Source organism: Delphinapterus leucas, chromosome 8, assembly GCF_059928025.1.
Source record: "Delphinapterus leucas isolate spDelLeu-1000000601 "Yukka" chromosome 8, BTC_Dleu_Yukka2, whole genome shotgun sequence".
In the NCBI taxonomy this organism is placed as follows: domain Eukaryota; kingdom Metazoa; phylum Chordata; class Mammalia; order Artiodactyla; family Monodontidae; genus Delphinapterus; species Delphinapterus leucas.
Genome location: NC_143136.1, coordinates 61,271,750 through 61,294,103, shown reverse-complemented (window position 1 = coordinate 61,294,103; position 22,354 = coordinate 61,271,750). Strand labels below are relative to the sequence as shown.

Sequence of the window (22,354 nt, the reverse complement as noted above, 5' to 3'; positions counted from 1 at the left end):
ATAATATTGTACATCAACTGCACTTCAATTTAAAAAAAGAAGATAAAAACAAAACAAACAAAAAAAAAGGGCTTCCCTGGTGGCGCAGTGGTTGAGAGTCCGCCTGCCAATGCAGGGGACACGGGTTCATGCCCCAGTCTGGGAAGATCCCACATGCCGCGGAGCAGCTGGGCCCGTGAGCCATGGCTGCTGGGCCTGCACGTCCGGAGCCTGTGCTCCGCAACGGGAGAGGCCACAACAGTGAGAGGCCTGCGTAATGCAAACAAAAAACAAAAACCAAACAAACAAAAAAAGAAGATAAACCACCTGTTTTTCTTCTATTATATTTTTAAAAAAATCAATTTACCTCTTGATTTTCCTATTTCTATTAGTCATCTAGGATCAAACCTTCAGAGTCAAATGTTTCCTTTTCCTTTATTCTGCAAAAGCACCAAGTTCTATTTTTTCTTCCCTTACAATCTCTCTCTCATTTTCCCTTTTCTGCTTCTAGTTCTACCTGCTGATTTATCCTTATACTGTTATACAAATACTTATACTTAATATACCATGTATAATAAATGCCATTTCTCTTTAGTGGCTCTGTAATACCTTTCACTTCAGGTGTGAATTTAAGACCACACACAATCTTGCTCCTACCCCACACCTGGTCTATTACCATTCCAACCTTATCATTTACCAATCTCCTAGAAGAGCCTTTATTTTCGGCAAACTATCCTGTTCTCCTGAATATGCCTTATACTTCCTCATCTAGGTGGATATGACTGTCTACCCACCTAGAATGCCCTTACTCCAGCTTTACCTATCTATTATTCCACAAATATTTATGTGTCAGGCACCATACTGGGTACTGGAGAAAGAATAAATATCTCAGTTTCCCCACTTAAACCTTCCTTTATATGCCAATTATAACTCAATAAAGCTGAAAAAACAAAATCTTCCTGACTATGCCAAAATAGAAGTGATTCCGCATTGTTGAGTTGTTCTTTTTTTTTTGCTGTACGCGGGCCTCTCCCCTTGCGAAGCACAGGCTCCGGACGCGCAGGCCCAGCGGCCATGGCTCTCAGGCCCAGCCGCTCCGCGGCATGTGGGATCCTCCCGGACCGGGGCACGAACCCGTGTCCCCTGCATCGGCAGGCGGACTCTCAACCACTGCGCCACCAGGGAAGCCCTTGAGTTGTTCTTATACAGACCTATGCCTTATAAGAACACTCTGGGCCCTTACAATTTGCTGCCTTGTATTCCTAATCATCAGTTTTTCCTATAAATACCCATCTATCTTCACAAATAAAGGGTGGATTTCCTAAAAGCATGAATTAAGGTCAAACCAATGTGTTCTCCCTGGTGCTCAGTAAGCAGCAGGTACTGAGTTCACATTTGCTGATTGATAAGTACTTGTAAAAGAGGCAAATGGAGGGCTCTACCTAGAAAAGGAGCCCCCTCAGTGATATGCTGCCAAATCAGGATCAGAGGTGAGCAGGGAGGGCCTGCAAGAACCCAAAGCTGAGGAAAGCACTTGGGAAACTTCACTTTTCTAATTCTCTTTGCAAAGATATTCAGAATTGGCAACATTTAAGTTGGGATCAGTTACCCTTGCTTTTAACTTCAACAACATAAGTGCTCAATTTAAAAAATCCTTTTCTGGCACTAAATGAAAATAACACTGGTGATGCTTAATGTACATACATTATATCACACCTAAAAAGATAACTTACCGGGCTTCCCTGGTGGCGCAGTGGTTGAGAGTCCGCCTGCCGATGCAGGGGACACGGGTTCGTGCCCTGGTCCGGGAAGATCCCACATGCCACGGAGCGGCTGGGCCCGTGAGCCATAGCCGCTGGGCCTGCGTGTCCGGAGCCTGTGCTCCGCAACGGGAGAGGCCACAACAGTAAGAGGCCCGTGTACCACAAAAAAAAAAAAGATAACTTACCACATGTTGTGTTCAAAAACTTTGGCTGGATCAGTTAAAATCCTTGATCCCAGAGGGGCCACTGGGTGATAACTACTTCGGTACCTGTGAGGCACCTTTCTTATCCTTAGACGAGAAAAATAATTTCTCCAAATCACATTCATCCTAATCAGTACCTGGAAAGTTACAAACAGTTAATTAGTCAATATGGATTAAACAACATATTATTTATCTAAGAGCCAAAAACTGGCCTAAAAGGTTTACAAGCTGAGAAAGGACATGAAAACTAAAAAATTTGAAATGAAAGATGGGCATGGTAGCTTCTTTCCTGAAATATTTTTCAGGCCAAGAGAAGGAAAAAGAATATCTGGAGTGTACAACATTGCCTGGCATTCTTTATAAGTCACAGCCTTGACCAACTTGGCTTTCTTTGGTATTTGCTTATATAATTTTTAGCACATGGCTAAAGCATGTAAGCCCAGAATCTGGATTTTGTATACTAAAAAGTTTTTTCAAGTGATTTTATTATTTTGTTTTGGGAATTCTACGCAAATGTATTTCTAGGGAATATTTGATGACCACTAGACCAAAAACCCAAGTATAGGAGCAGAATAAGAAAACAAATTTTAAAAATCTCATTCCCTGGGCTGGGCTGAATAATATGAATATTGGTAAAATAAGTAAGTAAATACTATATTAAGATATGATCCCAACAGTTCTTAATTCTAACAACCCTGTATACATACATTTTAAAGAATAATCAGTAATGCATTTGCAAAACAGATTTCCCTGTACAAAACGCATGCTTAAATCCCAGCTCAAGAGGAGAATCATCATTTGATTAGCCAAATCTATCTCCATTTCTGGAGAATAACTTAAACATTTAAGCCGACATATACGCCAGTACATAATTAAAATAACATTTTAATTATGTACTGGCGTATATGTCGGCTTAAAATCTTCATGGAAAAGTATAAAAAATAAGCTCTAAAGAGCTTATGTTTTCCAATAAGAATCCATTGTAATACCGCTTGGCATTTCACCCCCATTCAGTTGTTAATCGCAACATTCAGCCTAACGCTGTAAGCTGTCAGGTAGAAACGGATGATAAACCTGGAGGGGTGGGATAGGGAGAGTGGGAGGGAGGGAGACGCAAGAGGGAAGACATATGGGAACATATGTATATGTATAACTGATTCACTTTGTTATAAAGCAGAAACTAACACACCATTGTAAAGCAATTATACCCCAATAAAGATGTTTTAAAAAAAAAAAAAAAAAAAAGGTGTGTATATATAATATGCATTAGAGACTATCCCAGGTGCTATCAGGCATAAAAATGACATGTATTGTACACCCTTTACCACCTTACTGAAAGTCAATGGGTTTTAAGACTAAGAATTCCAAAACAAACTGCAGAATGTCAAAAACATCTCATTGTGCTTTTAAACATAAAATTCAAGATTTTCCTTTTGGGAAAAAAAGGCTTAGTTATACACACCAAAAAGACTGCAATGATTCCATTCAAATGTGACTAACAGTGATGAGAAATGAAACATTCAATAGCTAGTGCAGATCTCCTGTTTCTTATTTGTTTTTCCTTCTCCACTAAATGCAAGCTCTTTGGTGGAGGCAAATGAAATCAAATGCTCTGCCTACCACTACCTTTCCTCTGATGTGCCTTTGTTCTTTTCTCCTGTCACTGTTCCACATAAGACTAACAAAACCCTACTAGCACAATTATTTTTAGAGCTCTCTTTCTGCACTGAACATTATTCATAAAATCTTCCGTATGCTGAAGAGTAGAAATGGATTACACCTAGAAAAAGAGGCAATTCATGCTCAAAAGTATGAAATGATGTAAATGTTTTCCACCCAGGAAAGCCAAATCAAAATGAAATTTCAATCCTTCAAATAATCACGTGATACTTATCTATATCTATCTATATATAGAAGAGGAAGAGAAGGGATAAAAAGATGTTTCTCTCACTATAAATGCCCAAGAACATCTACAGACAGCTGGAGACAAAAAGGCATAACCGGATTGGATATTAGGCAATTCAGGAAAATGTCAGAGAAGTGTGTGCCTTGCAGACCGCTAGCCCATAGAAAAACACGGTATAGCCAGGGCCTAAACATGTGGCAATTTGTCCAGCTTAGGCAGCTTTTTCTAATTAACCACACAAACATCTTTATTTCATTTATGTATTATCTACAACAGCCTTGCAATGCTCTTTATCTTTTATATTATATAAATATATAGTAAACTGTATAATAAACGTAATATAGATACATAATACAACTACTTAACATAAATGCTTTCTCAAATAAATTGCAAACTTCTAAGGGCAGCACCAAGCTGCTTGTGAATTAATTGTTTGACTGACTACACAAAAATGGTACTTGTCTGACATAAATTTAATTGGAAGGAAGTTACTTCATATTTCCCAAGGTGGCTTCTTAGATCCCTGCAGTGTGGAAGAAGGAAGTGACCGAAGAGTTGACACTATACAGGCAGCTATCCAGTTATAGTCACTGCAACGATTAATAAATATGTGCTTTATGTTATGACTATCATGTTAGCTTAATGTTTACTAGGTCATGGTTCCATTTTGTGATGAGAAAAAAAGAGAAGGGCAGGGTCAGCTCCCAAAAGAATTCTGGTAGAGAAAATTGGTTTCTGCCACCAGAGAGTCCCACTCTCTTTAGGTACCCTCTATTAACTCTCTTTTGGCATACCCTAATTTGTTTGTTTGGTTTTTTTTTGGAGTGCAAAGTTTATTTATTTAAAACATCTTTATTGGAGTATAACTGCTTTACAATGGTGTGTTGGTTTCTGCTTTATAACCAAGTGAATCAGCTATACATATACATATATCCCCATATCTCCTCCCTCTTGCATCTCCCTCCCACCCTCTCTATACCACCCCTCTAGGTGGTCACAAAGCATAGAGCTGATCTCCCTGTGCTATGTGGCTGCTTCCCACTAGCTATCTATTTTACATTTGGTAGTGTATATATGTCCATGCCACTCTCTCACTTCATCCCAGCTTACCCTTTGCCCTCCCCGTGTCAAGTCCATTCTCTACATCTGCATCTTTATTCCTGTCCTGCCGCTAGGTTCATCAGAACCTTTTTTTTTTTAGATTCCATACATATGTGTTAGCATACAGTATTTGTTTTTCTCTTTCTGACTTACTTCACTCTGTATGACAGACTCTAGGTCATCCACCTCACTACAAATAACTCAATTTCGTTTCTTTTTATGGCTGAGTAATATTCCATTGTATATATGTGCCACATCTTCTTTATCCATTCATCTGTCGATGGACACTTAGGTTGCTTCCATGTCCTGGCTATTGTAAACAGAGCTGCAATGAACACTGTGGCACATGACTCTTTTTGAATTATGGTTTTCTCAGGGTATATGCCCAGTAGTGGGATTGCTGGGTCGTATGGTAATTCTATTTGTAGTTTTTTAAGGAACCTCCATACTGTTCTCCATAGTGGCTGTATCAGTTTACATTCCCACCAACAGTGCAAGAGGGTTCCCTTTCCTCCACACCCTCTCCAGCATTTATTGTTTCTAGATTTTTTGATGATGGCCATTCTGACCGGTGTGAGGTGATACCTCACTGTAGTTTTGATTTGCATTTCTCTAATGATTAGTGATGTTGAGCATCCTTTCATGTGTTTGTTGGCAATCTGTGTATCTTCTTTGGAGAAATGTCTATTTAGGTCTTTGGCATACCCTAATTAGAATACAAGTTTAATTAAGATATTATTTGCACAGTGAAATTGTACGGATTAGTACTTTTATTTGAAATAACACAAAGAAGCATAGCTAAAAATATTCTATTCACCCAAAAGAAGGCAGGAAAGGAAGGAGGAGAAACTAAAGATCAGATGGAACCATTAGAAAACAAATACCAAGATGACATATTTAAATCCAACCATATCAGTAATTACATTAAGTGTAAATGGATTCCAGTTAAAAGACACAGGTTGCTAATTTGTATGAAAAAGCAATACTCAACCATATACAGGTCTCCCCCACTATCCAAAAGTGGAGGATTCCTGTGAAACCTTTTGTAAGCCAAAATGGTGTAAAGCAAAAAAGCAATTACCTTAGGACACATCTTGTTAATAGATGCACAAAATAAATCAAGATAAAGCACAGATGCTCAAAGCTATGGCGGCTTAATGCTGGGATGCTGAGTGTAGTTCCCAGGGAAGGAGCTTGGAGGTGTTGCTCTTGATGCTCAGGGTTTGCACCGCTTCTATAACAGCTCACTGCAAAACAAACACTGAAAGCTATTTTCGGTTTTCACCTTTTTTCGTAGAAGTGAAAATCCTCTTCAGATTTCTTTCATTTAGCGACAACAGGCACCAATGTAGGTCTTTCATCCAAGTGAAGGAGGTAAAGCAAACTTTCAAAAAGCAGGGCATACCTGTATTGTCTATAAGAGAAGCACTTTAAAGACACAAATAGATTACAACTAAAAAAGAGATGGGACCTGGTAGCCCTACAAGCATTTGGTGTTAAACATAAACTCTGCGCAATGATGACTGGGATGGTAAAAGAGCAGGACAAATATTTGAGCAGGAGAGCAGTCCTTTCTTGATTCCTTCTGGTGAGCAGGGGTTGCTGCTGACATTTCTTGTTATCTGAGGTGGTGGGATCTAGGTCTTTCCAGATCTTTCCAGTTCACCTCCAGTGTTTTAATTGCTCTGGAGATACAACGGAGCGATAAACTTGGGAAGCTGCCCTTTACACCTGCTGGCATTTGAGGGTATAGGAGTGAGTTAAAGGGTTAGGAATCAGAAATTACACTTATTTAATGAAGCAACTTAGTAGCTCCACTTTTTTGTCTTTCATAATTCACATATTCAGTTGTGAAATCTGACATACATACAGACAAGTACATAAAACACGGATGTTTAATAAATAGTCATAAAAGAAGCAGCCCTTCAGCGTACTTGTGCTCAGCAGCCCCTGCTCCCACCTCAGACAAAAGCCCCCACCCTGCCTGGTGCTCATTTCCTTCCTTGTGTGCCCCCAGTTTTGCCATCTACTGATGCATTCCTAAGCAACACTGTTTAATTTTGCCTATTTTTGAACCTTATATAAATGGCGATCCTACTTTATATCTTCTGGGTCTTCTTGGGCTCTGTAGTACATTGAAAAAAAAGAAAAAAAAAGATACCATGCAAACACTGCATGAAAAAAACTAATGGAGGTATAATAATAGACAAAATAGACTTTTAAAAAGACTATTACATTTAATAATGATGAGCCAATTCATCAAGACATAAAAATCCTAAATGTACATGTACCTAATACCAGAGCTTCAAAATACACGAAGCAAAAATAGAATCTTTTAAAAGGAAAAATTAACAAATTCACGGCAATACTTGGAGATTTTAATAGCCCTCTCTCAGTAATAAACAGAACAACACTCAGAAATGAACTATCAAAAAATCAATAAGGACATAGGAGTTTTGAACATTATCAACTTGACCTGAATGACATTTATAGAAAGAGCAATATACCTAATAACAGCAGAATACACATTTTTTCAACTGATCATGAACCATTTGCCAAGGCAGACCACATATGCTGAGCTATAAGACAAGTCTTAATAAATTCCAAAGTATTCAAATCATACAGAGTATGTTTTCTGACCACAATAGCAATATTAAATGTTAGTATTTTTGATGAATTGACTCATTAATAAATGCCCCTCCTTATTTCTAGTAATAGTCATTTTCTTGAAGTAAATTTTATGTATATTTTACCACAATAAAAAAAAACCCAAAAAACCTTCCTACAAAGAAAACTGGAGGCCCTGATGACTTCACTAGTGACTATCAAATGTTTAAGGAGGAAATAACACCAATCTTACACAGAATCTTTCAGAAAATAGGGGAGAGAACACTTCTCAATTTGTTTTATGAGGCCAGCATAACGTGGAAAAGTAGTACAGCTGTATGAAATAAAGGTCTGAATACTGGCCACATTATTACAATGCAGTTTTCCCACAGACTTAGGGCTTCTCTTATAGTTCCTAGTTATCAGGTGTTTGTCAGGAATAAAACTTGCAGATATCCGAAAGAGGGAAGCCTGGTAAGAGTTTTCTAGGCATGTCTTGGTGTGCTTTAATTGCCAAGGCAGTTTGAGTTACAACAGTCCAGAGCAGAGAAATACGAAGGCAACAAGAATTTCCACAAATCCTTGTTAGGTGTTTGAGTTTTAATTTACTGTTGGAAGCACCTTAAAAGGTTTGTGGTCCTGATGCTTCACTTAACTTAGCTCAAACTGATTCTGCCATATCAAATTCTAGTCCATATAATCAAGTGGTATTTCTTTTACTTACTTTGCCTATAGGTTCTCACTTTCAGCTCACCATCCTACAGTGGTTCTTCCTCTCAAGTTCTATCAAGGTCAAAATGAAACAGAATGAAGAAGGAGCATGGCTTTAGGGCCATGGCCCTCTGATATCTCAACACCAAGACTCAGTCATGAATAGTCAGTTGGCTAAAGCAATCACTGAGGAACAGATCCAGAAAGGAACTGAAGCTCATATGGGTATCAGAGTGAGAGAATTTCATTATCAATAGCATTTATTATGCTATAACTACATTGGTATACCATGAAGAGCTGACAGACTTCCTGCCAGCTCTCAGATGTAGGTAAGTGTGTGCCCATTTTAGAATACAAGGAAACAAACAAATGTATAAAATGACTTGGGTTCCACATATATATCATATGACAAGCCAAGGAGAAGGTGGTTTTAACACTCACAAGTTTCCTGAGCTTACCACTAACACCACATTATGCTTGTAGCAAAAGCAGTAGCCTTGGTGTAGAAGGATGACTTGTAGGGAAGAGATCTCTGCCCTACCTCCAAATTTTGGCTAAATGCTTTGCTTTCCACTAAAATGTGGCCCTTTTCACAATGACGCACAGCCCTCACCATACCATACCAACAAAACTATACCATATTCTTCTGAAACAGGTAAGATGTATATAGGATATTTCATGTTTTAAGTAACTGCAAATGTTATTTTGGTAGAGTAATTGTTTTAACTACTTCTTAAATAAAAGGGATAATTTTAGTAAAAGGAAATACTGCATGCCATACATTACAATTTGAAAAAATCTTTGAGGAAGTAAATCACCAATCCCAATTTATTTTTCATATAAATATTAATATTTTAAAAAGTTAAGTATTTACCATGTTTGAGGCCCTGTTCTAAGCACTTTACATGTATTATCTTATTTAACCTCTATTTCCCTACCAAGGGGTCCTATTTTTATACCCATATTACATAGGAAAACCTCACAGAGAATGAAGTAAAGTAACATGCTTAAAGTTACCCAACCAATAACTAATGGGGCTTCAACTTGACCCCAAGCAGTTGAACGGGGGAGCCTATGCTCTACCTTTTTTTAAAAACATCTTTGTTATGCACATATATACAATTTGCGCCCTACCTTTGTACACCACACATACAGGAAGGATCACAGTATTGACTCCCCAGTCTTTACTGGGGTTGCTAATTTGTTGTATTTGATTTAAGGAAGCCCAGAATTTCTTCCCTCCCTTCATCTTTCTCAATTCTGTTTTTTTCTCTTGGGCCTTAATCAAACAGCAAGCAATGCCACTGGGAGACACCAGTCCCCAGATGTAGGGCAGCACAGTCATTCTCTTTTTCAGTACTCAAATCTCAAGGTACAGGCAAAGTGCTCTTGCATAACCTAAATAACATAACATTTTAACACCCTGTTCTTTCCACTGGTCTTTTACTTTTACTCAGTTGAGGAGTAGAGGCAAAGAAGGACTTCTTTCCCTTACTATTTAAGCTTGAGCCTAAGATTGCTTCCTCACATCTCAATACTATTGGAAGGGCACCAAAGAACTAGAGCAAATAGTACTGTTGTTTGTGTGAATCTGTAATGATTATCCTTGGAGCACTTCGCTGGCTCTGAGCTGCCTCCCTAAGAATGATTCCCAGTTGTCTCAGCTCACTGAAATCTCAGTGAAAGAAACTGCCGTTAATCATACACTAAATGCCTGCCCTTTGCTTAAAAGTTAACTTCCCTTGGATGTTTCCTGGGTTCTGAGCATCCTTTAAATGAGTAAATTAGTGAGACATTCATGTTTTTACCTTTGTAACTGTTTAGCTTTCCTTCTCTGGCTGGGAAGCTGGTACAAAGGTTTCATTCAGAGGAACAAACAACATCTAGATAAAGCTGCACTAACATTACCTGAGAGGCTACCATTAATGAGAGCAAATTAAAGTGCTATTGTTGTACTGTTTTGAATAGTGAAAGCCACAGGTAAGAAACACTTAAGTATCAACTACAGGCGTGAAAACTGAAGCTTCAATTAACTCTGTCAATTTCAGAGAACTCTGAGGGTGACCATCTGTGAGGCAAAGAGCTCAGGCAACTCATACATCTTGTTTTAATCTTTCTTTGGATGATTATAATTTCAGAGAATAAATAAGGTTATTAGCAAGAACAGAACAACAACAATAATTACAGTAAGTATTTGCAGAGCACTTTGATCACACTATGATGTCAGTCACTCTGCAGCTTCAAAATGGGAATCTCATGCTGTGTTTGCTCTCTAAGACCACCCTTAAAGGTGTCACCATGCACTCACACACACAAGAAGTTACTGGGACTCACACGTTATATGAAGGATTTCATGTAAACCCATCTCAAAGCTGCCTTAAACCTGAATATCTGAAGGGTATTCTTTTTTTTTTTTTTTTTTTGCGGTACGCGGGCCTCTCACTGTTGTGGCCTCTCCCTTGCGGAGCACAGGCTCCGGACGCGCAGGCTCAGCGGCCATGGCTCACGGGCCCAGCCGCTTCGCGGCATGTGGGATCTTCCCAGACCGGGGCACGAACCCACGTCCCCTGCATCTGCAGGCGGACCCTCAACCACTGCGCCACCAGGGAAGCCCTGAAGGGTATTCTAATTGCTCTGGAAGTTGTCTCCAAAAACATGCTGGACCAGAATGAAATCTGTTTTAACTCATTCACCTGCCATTTCACATTTGTGCGTACTACAGTAACTTCTGGAAGTAGTAATCAGATTTGGTGGGCTGAGAAAAGGTATTAAGTTACATGCATGCTTTATGTGTTACCAGTCCTTACAAATTCTAGTAAAAAACTCTCATGAATGAAGTTAATGGAGTTCTACACTTAATGAGACTTCTGCTTCCTGATTCATTGCAAATGGCCTTAACCCTAGGTACTCTAGATGGCAGGAGATGCTTGCACCTGTATGCAGGATTTACCCAGTCATGTTTGGACTAATGTATCAATAAGGCTGTCCTGGCACAAAATGGAATATTATAAAGAATTCAAGTTATAAATGAATGTTATATATAAAAACCTTCGGGGGGGCTTCCCTGGTGGCGCAGTGGTTAAGAATCTGCCTGCCAATGCAGGGGACACAGGTTCGGGCCCTGGTCTGGGAAGATCCCACATGCCGTGGAGCAACTAAGCCCGTGCGCCACAACTACTGAGCCTGCACTCTAGAGCCCGCGAGCCACAACTACTGAGCCCGTGTGCCATAACTACTGAAGCCCGCGCACGCCTAGAGCCCATGCTTTGCAACAAGAGAAGCTACTGCAAAGAGAAGCCTGTGCACCTCAACGAAGAGTATCCCCCGCTCGCCACAACCAGAGAAAGCCCACGCGCAGCAACGAAGACCCAACACAGCCAAAAATAAATAAATAAAATAAATAAATTATTAAAAAATCTTAGAAAGAAAAAAAAAAGTTGGGGACTTCCCTGGTGGCACAGTGGTTAAGAATACGCCTGCCTATGCAGGGGACACAGGTTCGATCCCTGTCCAGGAAGATCCCACACGCCACGGAGCAACTAAGCCCGTGAGCCACAACTACTGAGCCTGCGCTCTAGAGCCCGCGTGCCACAGCTACTGAGCCCACATGCCATAGATACTTAAGCCTGCGTGCCTAGAGCCCGTGCTCTGCAACAAGAAAAGCCATTGCAATGAGAAGCCCGCACACTGCAATGAAGAGTAGCCCCCGCTCTCTGCAACTAGAGAAAGCCCGTGAGCAGCAACGAAGACCCAACACAGCCATAAATAAATAAATAAATAAATAAATAAATAAACAAATTTATTTAAAAAAAAAAGGAATCCGCCTGCCAATGCAGGGGACACAGGTTTGAGCCCTGGTCTGGGAAGATCCCACAAGCCGTGGAGCAACTAAGCCCATGCACCACAAGTACTGAGCCTGTGCTCTAGAGCCTGCAAGCCACAACTACTGAGCCCGCATGCCACAACTACTGAAGCCTGCGCACCTAGAGCCTGTGCTCCACAACAAGAGAAGCCACCACAATGAGAAGTCCATGCACCGCAATGAAGAGTAGCCCCCGCTCGCCGCAACTAGAGAAAGCCCGCACGCAGCAATGAAGACCCAATGCAGCCAAAAATAAAAATAATTAAAAAAAAAAAACTCGAAACAGAACATTAATAAAAGCATCCAAATGAATGTATTTCCATAATTTCAAAAGAATGTGGGATTTAGGTAGGCAGAAATTATAGAGCTGTGTAAATTCTATTTTAAAGAACTACAATTAGTTATAACTTGCAAAAAATCAAGGCAAACTGCACCATGGTCTATCAGGTAAAAATCTGACTGTCACATCACAGGAGGTATGACACAGAAAAGGCACCAGAGAATGGAAAGTAAAATTCACAAGAATGATACAATTTCCACATGAAAACAGACAAGTTGAAAGTTTCCAGGGAGCAATACAGAATGCTAGGAATATAGAGTGGGTAGTCAGAGTATGTTAGATTCCTCATTAGGTACATTTGCGCTTTCTACCAATAACAGATGTTGCTCCCACTGAGATCAAGCCTTTTCTCCTCTTGTCTTAAAGAGTCTTCTTGGCCTGGTCTTCTGTCTACCCTCAGGCCTTTTAACCAACAGGAAACAGATTCCTGACCTCCTTGTGGCCTTGTGATTACTTGGAGCTTAATCCCAACATCTTGGCCTTATTGAAAAGATTAGCCTTCCTAAAAATACACCTTCCCATCTTCTCTTGCAGTTGGAGGAGCCATGTGACCATGTTCTAGATGACAGAAGTCTGTTAACGGGCAAAAGTCTTTGCCTCCATACAGAAGGGAAAGGGGCTGGAGGATGGCTTGCTGACACCCTCACTCTGCCTTTTTCCTGAATAAAGGAAAGTGATGCTGTGTACAGGGGAGGGAAAGGGCCTGGTTCTTGACAGTATCATTGAACAGGTAAACCAATGATAAGTTACCACTTTCCTCTGAATTTCCTACTAGATGAGAAAAATAAATCCTTATATATTTTCGCCACTATTAGGTTTTCTGTAATTTTCACCCAAGAGGATTCTAACATAACATCCATTACTATTGAGTCCTAGGAATCCAGGGACAAATCTATTTGGTTCCTGCCCTCAAGAACCTTATCACCAGGGCTTCGCTGGTGACGCAGTGGTTAAGAATCCGCCTGCCAATGCAGGGGACACCCGTTCAAGCGCTGGTCCACGAAGATCCCACATGCTGTGGAGCAACTAAGCCTGTGAGCCACAACTACTGAGCCTGCGCTCTAGAGCCTGCGAGCCACAGCTACTGAAGCCCGCGCACCTAGAGCCCATGCTCTGCAGTAAGAGAAGCCACCGCAACGAGAAGCCCGCGCACTGCAACAAAGAGTAGCCCCTGCTCACCGCAACTAGAGAAAGCCCACATGCAGCAACAAAGACCCAATGCAGCCAAAAAGAAATAAATTAAAAAAAAAAAAAAAAAGAAACTTACCACCAAGTGAAGAAGAATGAGATGCAGACAGAGTCTTGATAAATGTGTAATAGAGGTGGGAATAAAGTGCTATTAAAGTACAGAGGCATTAGTGATTAAGTCTCTTGGTTGTGGCTAGGGAAAGCTTCCTGGTGAAGGCAACATCTGTGCTGGGTCTAGAAGAGTGAGTGACAATATTCCAAGGAGATAAGGGTAAAAACCAGGGCACCCCAGACAGAGGGACTAGCACAAATAAAGACAAAGAAGTGTGAAAACATACGGTATATTCAGGGAAGCAAAAGTAATTTGAAGAAAGATGCTAAGTAACTTTGGAAATGAGTAGAGTCTGTAAGACTAAGGGCAGTAAGAATTGTAATAAGCACTGTGATTTAGTTGATAAAGGGTTAACCATTCTGAAGTCACTATACAAATACACTGGAATTGAACAATTAAGAAGCAGATGGTGGGAATCAGGTTTCTCACCAGGAGTGGAAGGTTATGGATAAGTGAGGGGAGAAGGCTAGAATAATTCATATGGTAATGAATTAGAATTGGAGTCATCAGTATGAACTCATATTTAGCTTATACATACAGATGTTACATACAGAACTAATTATAGATGTGTGTATATACATGGGTTAGCATACACACATATATTTCCTTATTCTGTTAGTTGAGAGGCAAACATACCCCTGTAGCAACAAGCACACCAGGGACCATCTTGGTTTCTAATACTATTCTCTAATAAAAGGAATCAGAGCTCCTTGGGAAAATAGCTGATGCTAGGATTGGGGCAGGGAATATATAAAATGAGCCTGTAGCATGGTGCCAGAAAGTAAGGAACTGCTCAAACAAAAACAAAAAAACAACCCACAATGATAAGGATATGTCAAAGGGACACATAAGCCAACTGAAAGCACTCCCAATGGCCAAAGCTGAAATACTGATACTCTGAACCACAAAATAATTTTGGCTTATAACCCAAAATATAAAATAAATATCCATGTGTTCATATTGATAGAAATGGTTGATTGAATAAACAAATAAATAAATGGGTGAGAAGGGACAAATCTCTCATGCAGAAGACTTCCAAATAATTTATGTAGACACTCCACCCTCAAGGAGGTGGAGCATAACTCCTCATTCCTTAAATGTGGGCTGCGCATAGTTACTTCCTTCTAAAGAGTACAGTATGGGTGGGATGTGGGGGAGTGACTCTGCAGTGGAGAAACTTGAGAAACGCTACCTCAGTCAGGTGATCAAGGTTAACATCAACAATGATAAGTCAGGTTGATAGTATATATTCTTTACATGATATGATGAGAATGGCACTTTGCCTCTGTATTCTTCTTCCTCCCCCATACCCATAACTCCAGTCTACTCATGAGAAGAACATCAAACAAACCCCAACTGAGAAACATTCTTCAAAATACCTGACCAGTATTCCCCCAAACTGTCAAGGTCATCGAAAACAAGTTAAATCCGAGAAACTGTCAGAGCCAAGACGAGCTTAAAGAGACACGACAACTAAATGTAGTGTATCTTGGATGCGATCCTGTAACAGAAAAAGGATATTAGGTGAAAAAAAATTTTTTAATCTGAATAAACTATGGACTTTAGTTAACAATAATGTATCAATATTGGTTCATTAATTGTGACAAATATAGATACTAATGTAAGATGTTAATAATAGGTGAATCTGGTATGGAGTATATGGTAACTATCTATACTATTCTCACAATTTCTCTGTAAATCTAAAACTGTTCTAAAATTAAACGTTTATTTTTTAAAAGTAATTTTATATGCTTAGAGCCTACGATGTGAGGGACAGATGGAGGTTGGAGTGGAGAAGTGATTATAAGGCTGGAAAATTAGGCAGGGGCCAGATAATGAGGAATCTTTATGTATACCAAATTAAGCAGCTTGAATATTTTCTTATAGACACTGTCAACAACTGATAAGTTCTAAACAGGTAAGCAACATGATCAGATTGTATTTTATAAGGATTGTTATGATGGTCTTATCCTGCCAATTACTGCGCCCTAAACGAGAGCAGTAAAAATCAAAGCTCGGGGACTGGGGCATCTACAGCTTCTTAAATCTTCACATATGATCCTGGTGCACATCAATGACTTAAAACCACTCCTATACAGAATTGATTAGATGAGGGCTACACTCAAGAAGAATTTGTCACAGATCATGAGAGCCAAAGATAGTGGCATGGGCTTCCCTGGTGGCGCAGTGGTTGAGAGTCCGCCTGCCGATGCAGGGGACACGGGTTCGTGCCCCGGTCTGGGAAGATCCCACAGGCCGCGGAGCGGCTGGGCCCGTGAGCCATGGCCACTGAGCCTGCGCGTTCGGAGCATGTGCTCCGCAACGGGAGAGGCCACGACACTGAGAGGCCCGCGTAACGCAAAAAAAAAAAAAAAAAAAAAAAAAAAGGTGGATAATGGTGGGATGTGGGTAGGGAAGAGAATAAGGTCACTTTGCACATGACAAATTTTAAGGATCCCACAATACATTCAAATGAATATCCCCAAAAGATAGTTGGAAATGAGTTCAGGTAATTAGTAAGCATTAGAGATATAGATTTCAGAGACAAGTCACTGGTCTACAGGTTGGTGGGTGAAGTCATGATGAATTGATCAAGAAAAAAAGGAGATAGAACTCAAGGGAATACAATACTTAGGAGTCAGGTAGAGGAAGAGGAACCAGTTTATGTGATCAAATACTAAAGAACATTAAAAAAGGAGAAGCTAAAAATAAATAATTGGTTTTGAAGGCACAGATCAATTATGACCTTTATCAAAGTGATTTGAATCCTGGCTGTGCTGGCAGAATGCAGACTTTAGGAATAAGTAGGTCACTGGGGTAGGGGAGGTAGTAAATGTAGAGGACTCTGATAGGCAGTAGCGAAGAAAAAACAGAACTTGGGCCTTATCTTAAGGGATTCCCTAGGTCAAAGAAGTATTTGTTTAGATGCAAAGAATCCTAAGTATCTTTGTAGGATGTAGGAAACAAAATAGACTGAAGATAGCGGAAAGAGATGGATTGTTGACAAACAAGTTTCCAGAAGTGGGAGGTAGGGAGGGGGAATAAGTACACAGAAAACATGTTATCCATGTAAGGCATCAAGAACAATCTCATCCTCTGATGAGTGAGAACAGGTGTGTTTGTAGTGGAAGGGAAGATTGTTAAGAGAACCCTTCCCCAATGCTCTCTTCTTTGTAAAGTAAGAGGCTGCAAGGTAGGGAACCTGAGAAAAGAAGGAACAGGAAAAAAAAATGAGAAAGGAAACTAACAACATTTGAGTAAAATAATGTGAACAACATAATTGGCCCACATGAAGTTGCAACTCAAATTAGTGATCATTTATTAGCTGCCTCCTGAGTACTCACTCCCCACTTCCAATAGCTCATGGACCTGGGATCTATGAGTTTGCAGAGAAGCCACAGTGGACCTGGCTGAAGCCAGAGATGGACTGCATAACCTACACTGAGCCAATCAGTACATTCCAAATCTGTGGGCATCGTGACTGGTTCAGAGGTGAGCATCAGACTAAATCTGGCCAACAGAGTGCATCTCTTAGGTCTAGTGCTAGAGATTTTGGGACAAAGATGATTTATCATACCTGTTACACATGAAAGAGGAAGCATGAAGCCCTGGAGCTACTGAAAGCTGTATTAGTCAGCTCAGGCTGCCTTAACAAAATACCACAGCCTGGGTGGCTTAAAGAGTAGAAATTTATTTTCTCACAGTTCTGGAAGCTAGAAGTCCAAGATTAAGGTGGCATCAGGGTTGGTTTCTGGTGAGGTCCTTCTTGCTACTTTCTTGCTGTGTCCTCACATGGCCTTCCATCTTGCATGCTTGTGGAGAGAGAGATCTTGGGTATCTCTTTCTCTTCTTATGAGGACACATTTCTATTGCATTAGGGCTCCATCCTTATCACCTCACTTAACTTTTATTTCCTCCACAAAGGCCTTATCCAAATATAGTCACATGGGGGGGGTTTGGGGCTTCAACCTATGAATTCGGGGGAAGGGGACACAATTCAGTCCATGACAAAAGCTATCTTGAAGCTACCTGGCCTAAGGATGATGGCACGGTACACATTTAGGATGAAGCCAACTCTGAAGAAGGAAAATTGGGAAAATAAAAAGAAGTTAGGTCCCACTGTTAATTAGTTAGATTAAGTTTCATTTGAAGTCAGTCCCCCATCTGGCTTTTTCAGTTATTGAGCCAATATATTCCCTTAATTGTTTAAGCCAGTCTGAGTTTTCTGTTATCTCCAACCAAAAGTAACCTAAATAATATAGCAGTTATGTGATTTCCTCTACCACCAGGCAGTCTGAGGGGAAAATATGTGGTTTTACCTAGATTAGGCCTGTCTAGGCTTGTAGTACAGAAAGTAATGGTGATTTAGGATGTGGAATTGAGGGAGAATATAACAAATGACCATAAAAACCCCAAATGACTAGAAACTTAAAAATAAAGAGGAGAGAGGAAAAGGAGGGATTGGGGAAGGTTGATGGACTTGATGTGGTTGAAGTCTGGGTTTAACAGAAACAAGGGGAATAAAAGACAGACAGAAGGTACTGGTTAGTAATTAGGCCTTCTGAGTTTAACCTATGTCACCTAGTAACAAAAACAGTAATGCTGTAACAAGGAGAAGGAAATCCTATTTGAATGAGAGATGCTTACAGTGTGGGAGAACCACAAGGCCATGAACACCTAGGAAAAAGAAACATTTTAGCATGGACAAAAAGCTGAAATATGGACCCCCAACTACCACCTCATTTTAATCTTCAGCAGGTCATTATAGTAAATCTCCATCCTTTGCTCCTCAGGATCAATCCCCCACTGGACACATCTAAGATCCTATGACAACTTTTTTAATTGTATATTTATTATGATAATCTAAAAAATAAAACCAGTAGGAGCAAATGTATAACTGCTACTTGATTTCAGTGCCTATACGTGCATTTATGATCTTGTTGCCACAAGTAGCACAGATATAAGATAGAAATGATGCATCTGAGTACACAGCACACTGTAAAAAGATTCTGCAGTATATATATATATTTTTTGGCGATATGCGGGCCTCTCACTGTTGTGGCGTCTCCCGTTGCGGAGCACAGGCTCCAGACACGCAGGCTCAGCGGCCATGGCTCACGGGCCCAGCCACTCTGTGGCATGTGGGATCCTCCCGGACCGGGGCACGAACCCGTGTCCCCTGCATCGGCAGGCGGACCCTCAACCACTGCGCCACCAGCGAAGCCCGATTCTGCAGTATTCTGAGTTGAGAAAAGTGGTGAGGGAATTGAGAAGACACATAGCACACACAGTACGGATGGGATGAAGTCCAAAGAACCTGTGTGGTGGTGGTCAGTACCTTGTTTATAATGAGAGCTGCAAGTCAGTTTTGGTAAAACATCAGCAGTCACGTTATAATGTTGTTAATTTGAATTTTATTGGCTTTGTGGTTGTATTTGTGCTTATTTTGATTTTATAGTTGAATAATAGTTCTATGTACAAGGAGCTTATAACCAGATTTGTGTTAATAATATAGTAAAATATCAACTCAGGGGTCTGAGAATTTTTTTCCTTTAAATGAAGGTTTATATATTTTTCAACATTGAGAAATACAGTATTAGAAGATTCTGTTCCAGAGAATTCTTCTCCCACTCTTCCTTAACAGCAGAAATACTCCAAGTAGGGCAGAATCACCTCAATTCTCCTTGGAAAACAATTTCAGGTGAAGAGGCAAAGGGTTTGGATTAAGTTGAATCCAGGTTCTGCCACTTACTACCATATAACCTCTAACATGATACTTAACTTTGTTAACCTCAATTTCCTCAATAAAATGTGACTAATAAGATTATTGCAAAATATGGAAGGGTTATAGAAGGTGATCTCTCTAGCATAATGTAGCATAGTGCTAGGTGCATGATAAGTGCTCAATAAACTTTAGTTGATATTACTGTTGTTACCGTTAGTCTGGCTCTCCTTACAATTTCCCTAGGGTTTCATTAATACCACAGGATCAAGCTTCCTACTTGATCTGATATGCTTATTATTCAGCCCTAAAGTAGTCCCAACTTCCCAAGAAAGTGAAAGACTAATTTACCAATGAAGTGGGGTGGTATAGTAGAAAGTGCTGAACTGAGAACAGAATAAGCCTCAAGTTTAAGTCATGGTACAGCCAATCCATTAATCATGATTTTTGGGAAAGTGACTTACTTTGCCTAAGGCTCATTTCTTAAATGGAGATAATTCCTAAGTCACAAAGTTTTTACAAAGAACATTATAAACGACATAGTGTTTCACAAATGTAAAGTCAAACTATTATTCAGTGAATTCCAGAAACATTTCTAAAAGACACCCCTTAAAGCTTGAAAAGGAAAAAAAAAATCACAAATAATTAGGAACCCCATTCCCACTTCCCTCTATTGAGCAATCAAGTATTGAGGTGGCCCATTAGGACAAAAAGGCAAACTGTGAAAGTAGCAATCAAGCCTTTTACTTACCATAACAGTGTAAACAAGAGGCAAAAAGAGGCACCGGCTCCCCAGTGTTCCATTTTCCCCTGTGGAATGACACCAGGCAAGGATCGAGTGGATGCAATAAAGATGGGGGAAACTGTCGCACTGCCCCAGACCCCTGAAAAAGAGGCTAATGCCTTTTTGTGGGCGCACGGACCGGCGCAGAGTGGGGGGTTTAGGAAGAAGGGAAGAGCTAAGAGGAATGGTACTGAGCCAATGTGGAGAAGGGGTCTCCGCAGAGGCCCCCAATAAGGAGTCCTCTGAATGCAGGCATCTGGTCTAGGAATTGTCAAATGAAAAAACTAGCAGTGGAACACTCTTCCCAGGGGATTTTGGGCAAGAGCAAGCTTTATAGTACACTAGAAGAGGCAATGTGGAAACAGCATGATTGCCTAGGAGGTCAGGGATTTCCTTATAAGGCTAGCAGGTCCTGTTTTCTAGGGTAAGGTGAGCTAGCTAAAATTAGGTTGGAGGATTGCGATTGTAGTATGTTAGGTTTCCTTGACAGGTGTTTCCCATAAGGGCAGGCTGACTAAGGTTTAGAAATGTGACCTTGACTAGGCCACTGGCGTGACATCCATTTTGTGGGTCCCCACACATGCATTCACTTTATCAGAATGCAGATATACATAAAAGCATGGCCACACAGAGTGGGGAGAGGCAGGGCGGCGAGTGGGTGGGGGAAGGCTTGACTGGAATCCCTACAGAAAACTGCAGTGCACTGGCTGTATACCAATTCTGGTGTGCGGATGGCAGCTTCTCCCGATGAGGCCTTGCAGGAAAAGTCTTAATCGCTAACTGCCAGGCCTGAAAGATCACACATATGATTCTGACCTAGAGTCAGACTCCTCACCCAAAGAAAAAAAAACTCAAGCACTCTTTACTTAACATATAATAAACTCATTCAGAAATTACATAAACTATCAATACATTTAAGAATGATTAAAACAAATAGCCCGTGAATAATAATGCCACAGCAAGTTGCTTGAGAATAATTGAGAATGTTAATTATAGTTTTAACTTCCAAGGACCACGATATGTAGAGAAACCATAGTAATCTTCAATCTATAAAAGGTCTTATTTCTAAGACCATTTGTAAGTCAGCTGTTAAGAGCTCAGAACCACATTTTCCACAGGAGCATTTTAATTGGTGATTAAGATACCAGGCTAGACTACACATGCTTTCAAAATCCATAATGTGGATGAAAAGAAATTTGTTTCTTTATTTTAGATGATCTTAGAAAACTGGCAAATTCCATTTTCCCAAACAGCTGAAACACTGCCAATCCATAATGCCTGGGGCAACTGGAATTTTATTTAATACAAAAAACAATCTGATTAAATGATTCTTTTAAAACAACAATAGCAAACACAAAAAACCTGTCGGCCATCTCGCTGCCACCTGATAACAGAAGGTGTGCCTATAAAGGTATGTCGTTTAACTAAAAATTACAACTTTACATCAAAATAAATGTTGTCCTTTCAAATAAATCACCTTAAGAGATTACTATTTATTCCAATAACAGTAAAACATCTTTGAAAACATTATTTTCAGATAATGCCCTCATAGCAAGCTAATTGATTCTTTTTCATATCCTCAGTGGTGGTAATACTTTTGTTTTAGGAAATATACCTTTTGTTGTTTTTAGAGTAAGTTGTTCTTGTTGCCATAAATGTACATATTCCCAACATAACCAGCTTGGAAAGATCATATTCATTAAGATATAGCTTCTGGTATGTTCTGTTTCCTTAAACAGTCTCAAACAGTCATACCTCATAAATCAAGTGCACATAGTACACACTGTACTGCCACAAATGATAGTATCCTTTGTGCTTATTCTGTTTTGAGAAGCCAAAACTATCTGGAAATATGAGCTAGGTTTTTTAAAGTTTTTTTTTTTAATATTGATAACAAAAATAGAAAATATACAGGGGGAAAGAGCCCTCTTACAATTACAACAAAAAAATTATATGAAATACCTAGGAATAAATTTAGCCAGAAATGTACAGGACTGATATTAAGAAAGCTATACAACTCTACAGAGGAGCATGGAAGATAATTTAATAAATAGGAAGACAGTACATGGGTTTCTG

General features: G+C 40.0%; 1 protein-coding gene across 1 annotated transcript in view; it reads right to left on the bottom strand.

The window, feature by feature from the left end:
* METTL8 (methyltransferase 8, tRNA N3-cytidine) overlaps positions 1-22,354 on the bottom strand; it is an 86,097-nt gene that overhangs the window by 48,027 nt on the left and 15,716 nt on the right. The window contains exons 2-3 of the mRNA XM_022570025.2: positions 6,034-6,199; positions 1,928-2,082 (exon numbers count right to left, since the gene is read on the bottom strand). Coding sequence (XP_022425733.1) covers positions 1,928-2,082; positions 6,034-6,045 — 167 coding nt within the window. The 5' untranslated portion in view covers positions 6,046-6,199. The remainder of the gene's footprint in view (positions 1-1,927; positions 2,083-6,033; positions 6,200-22,354) is intronic.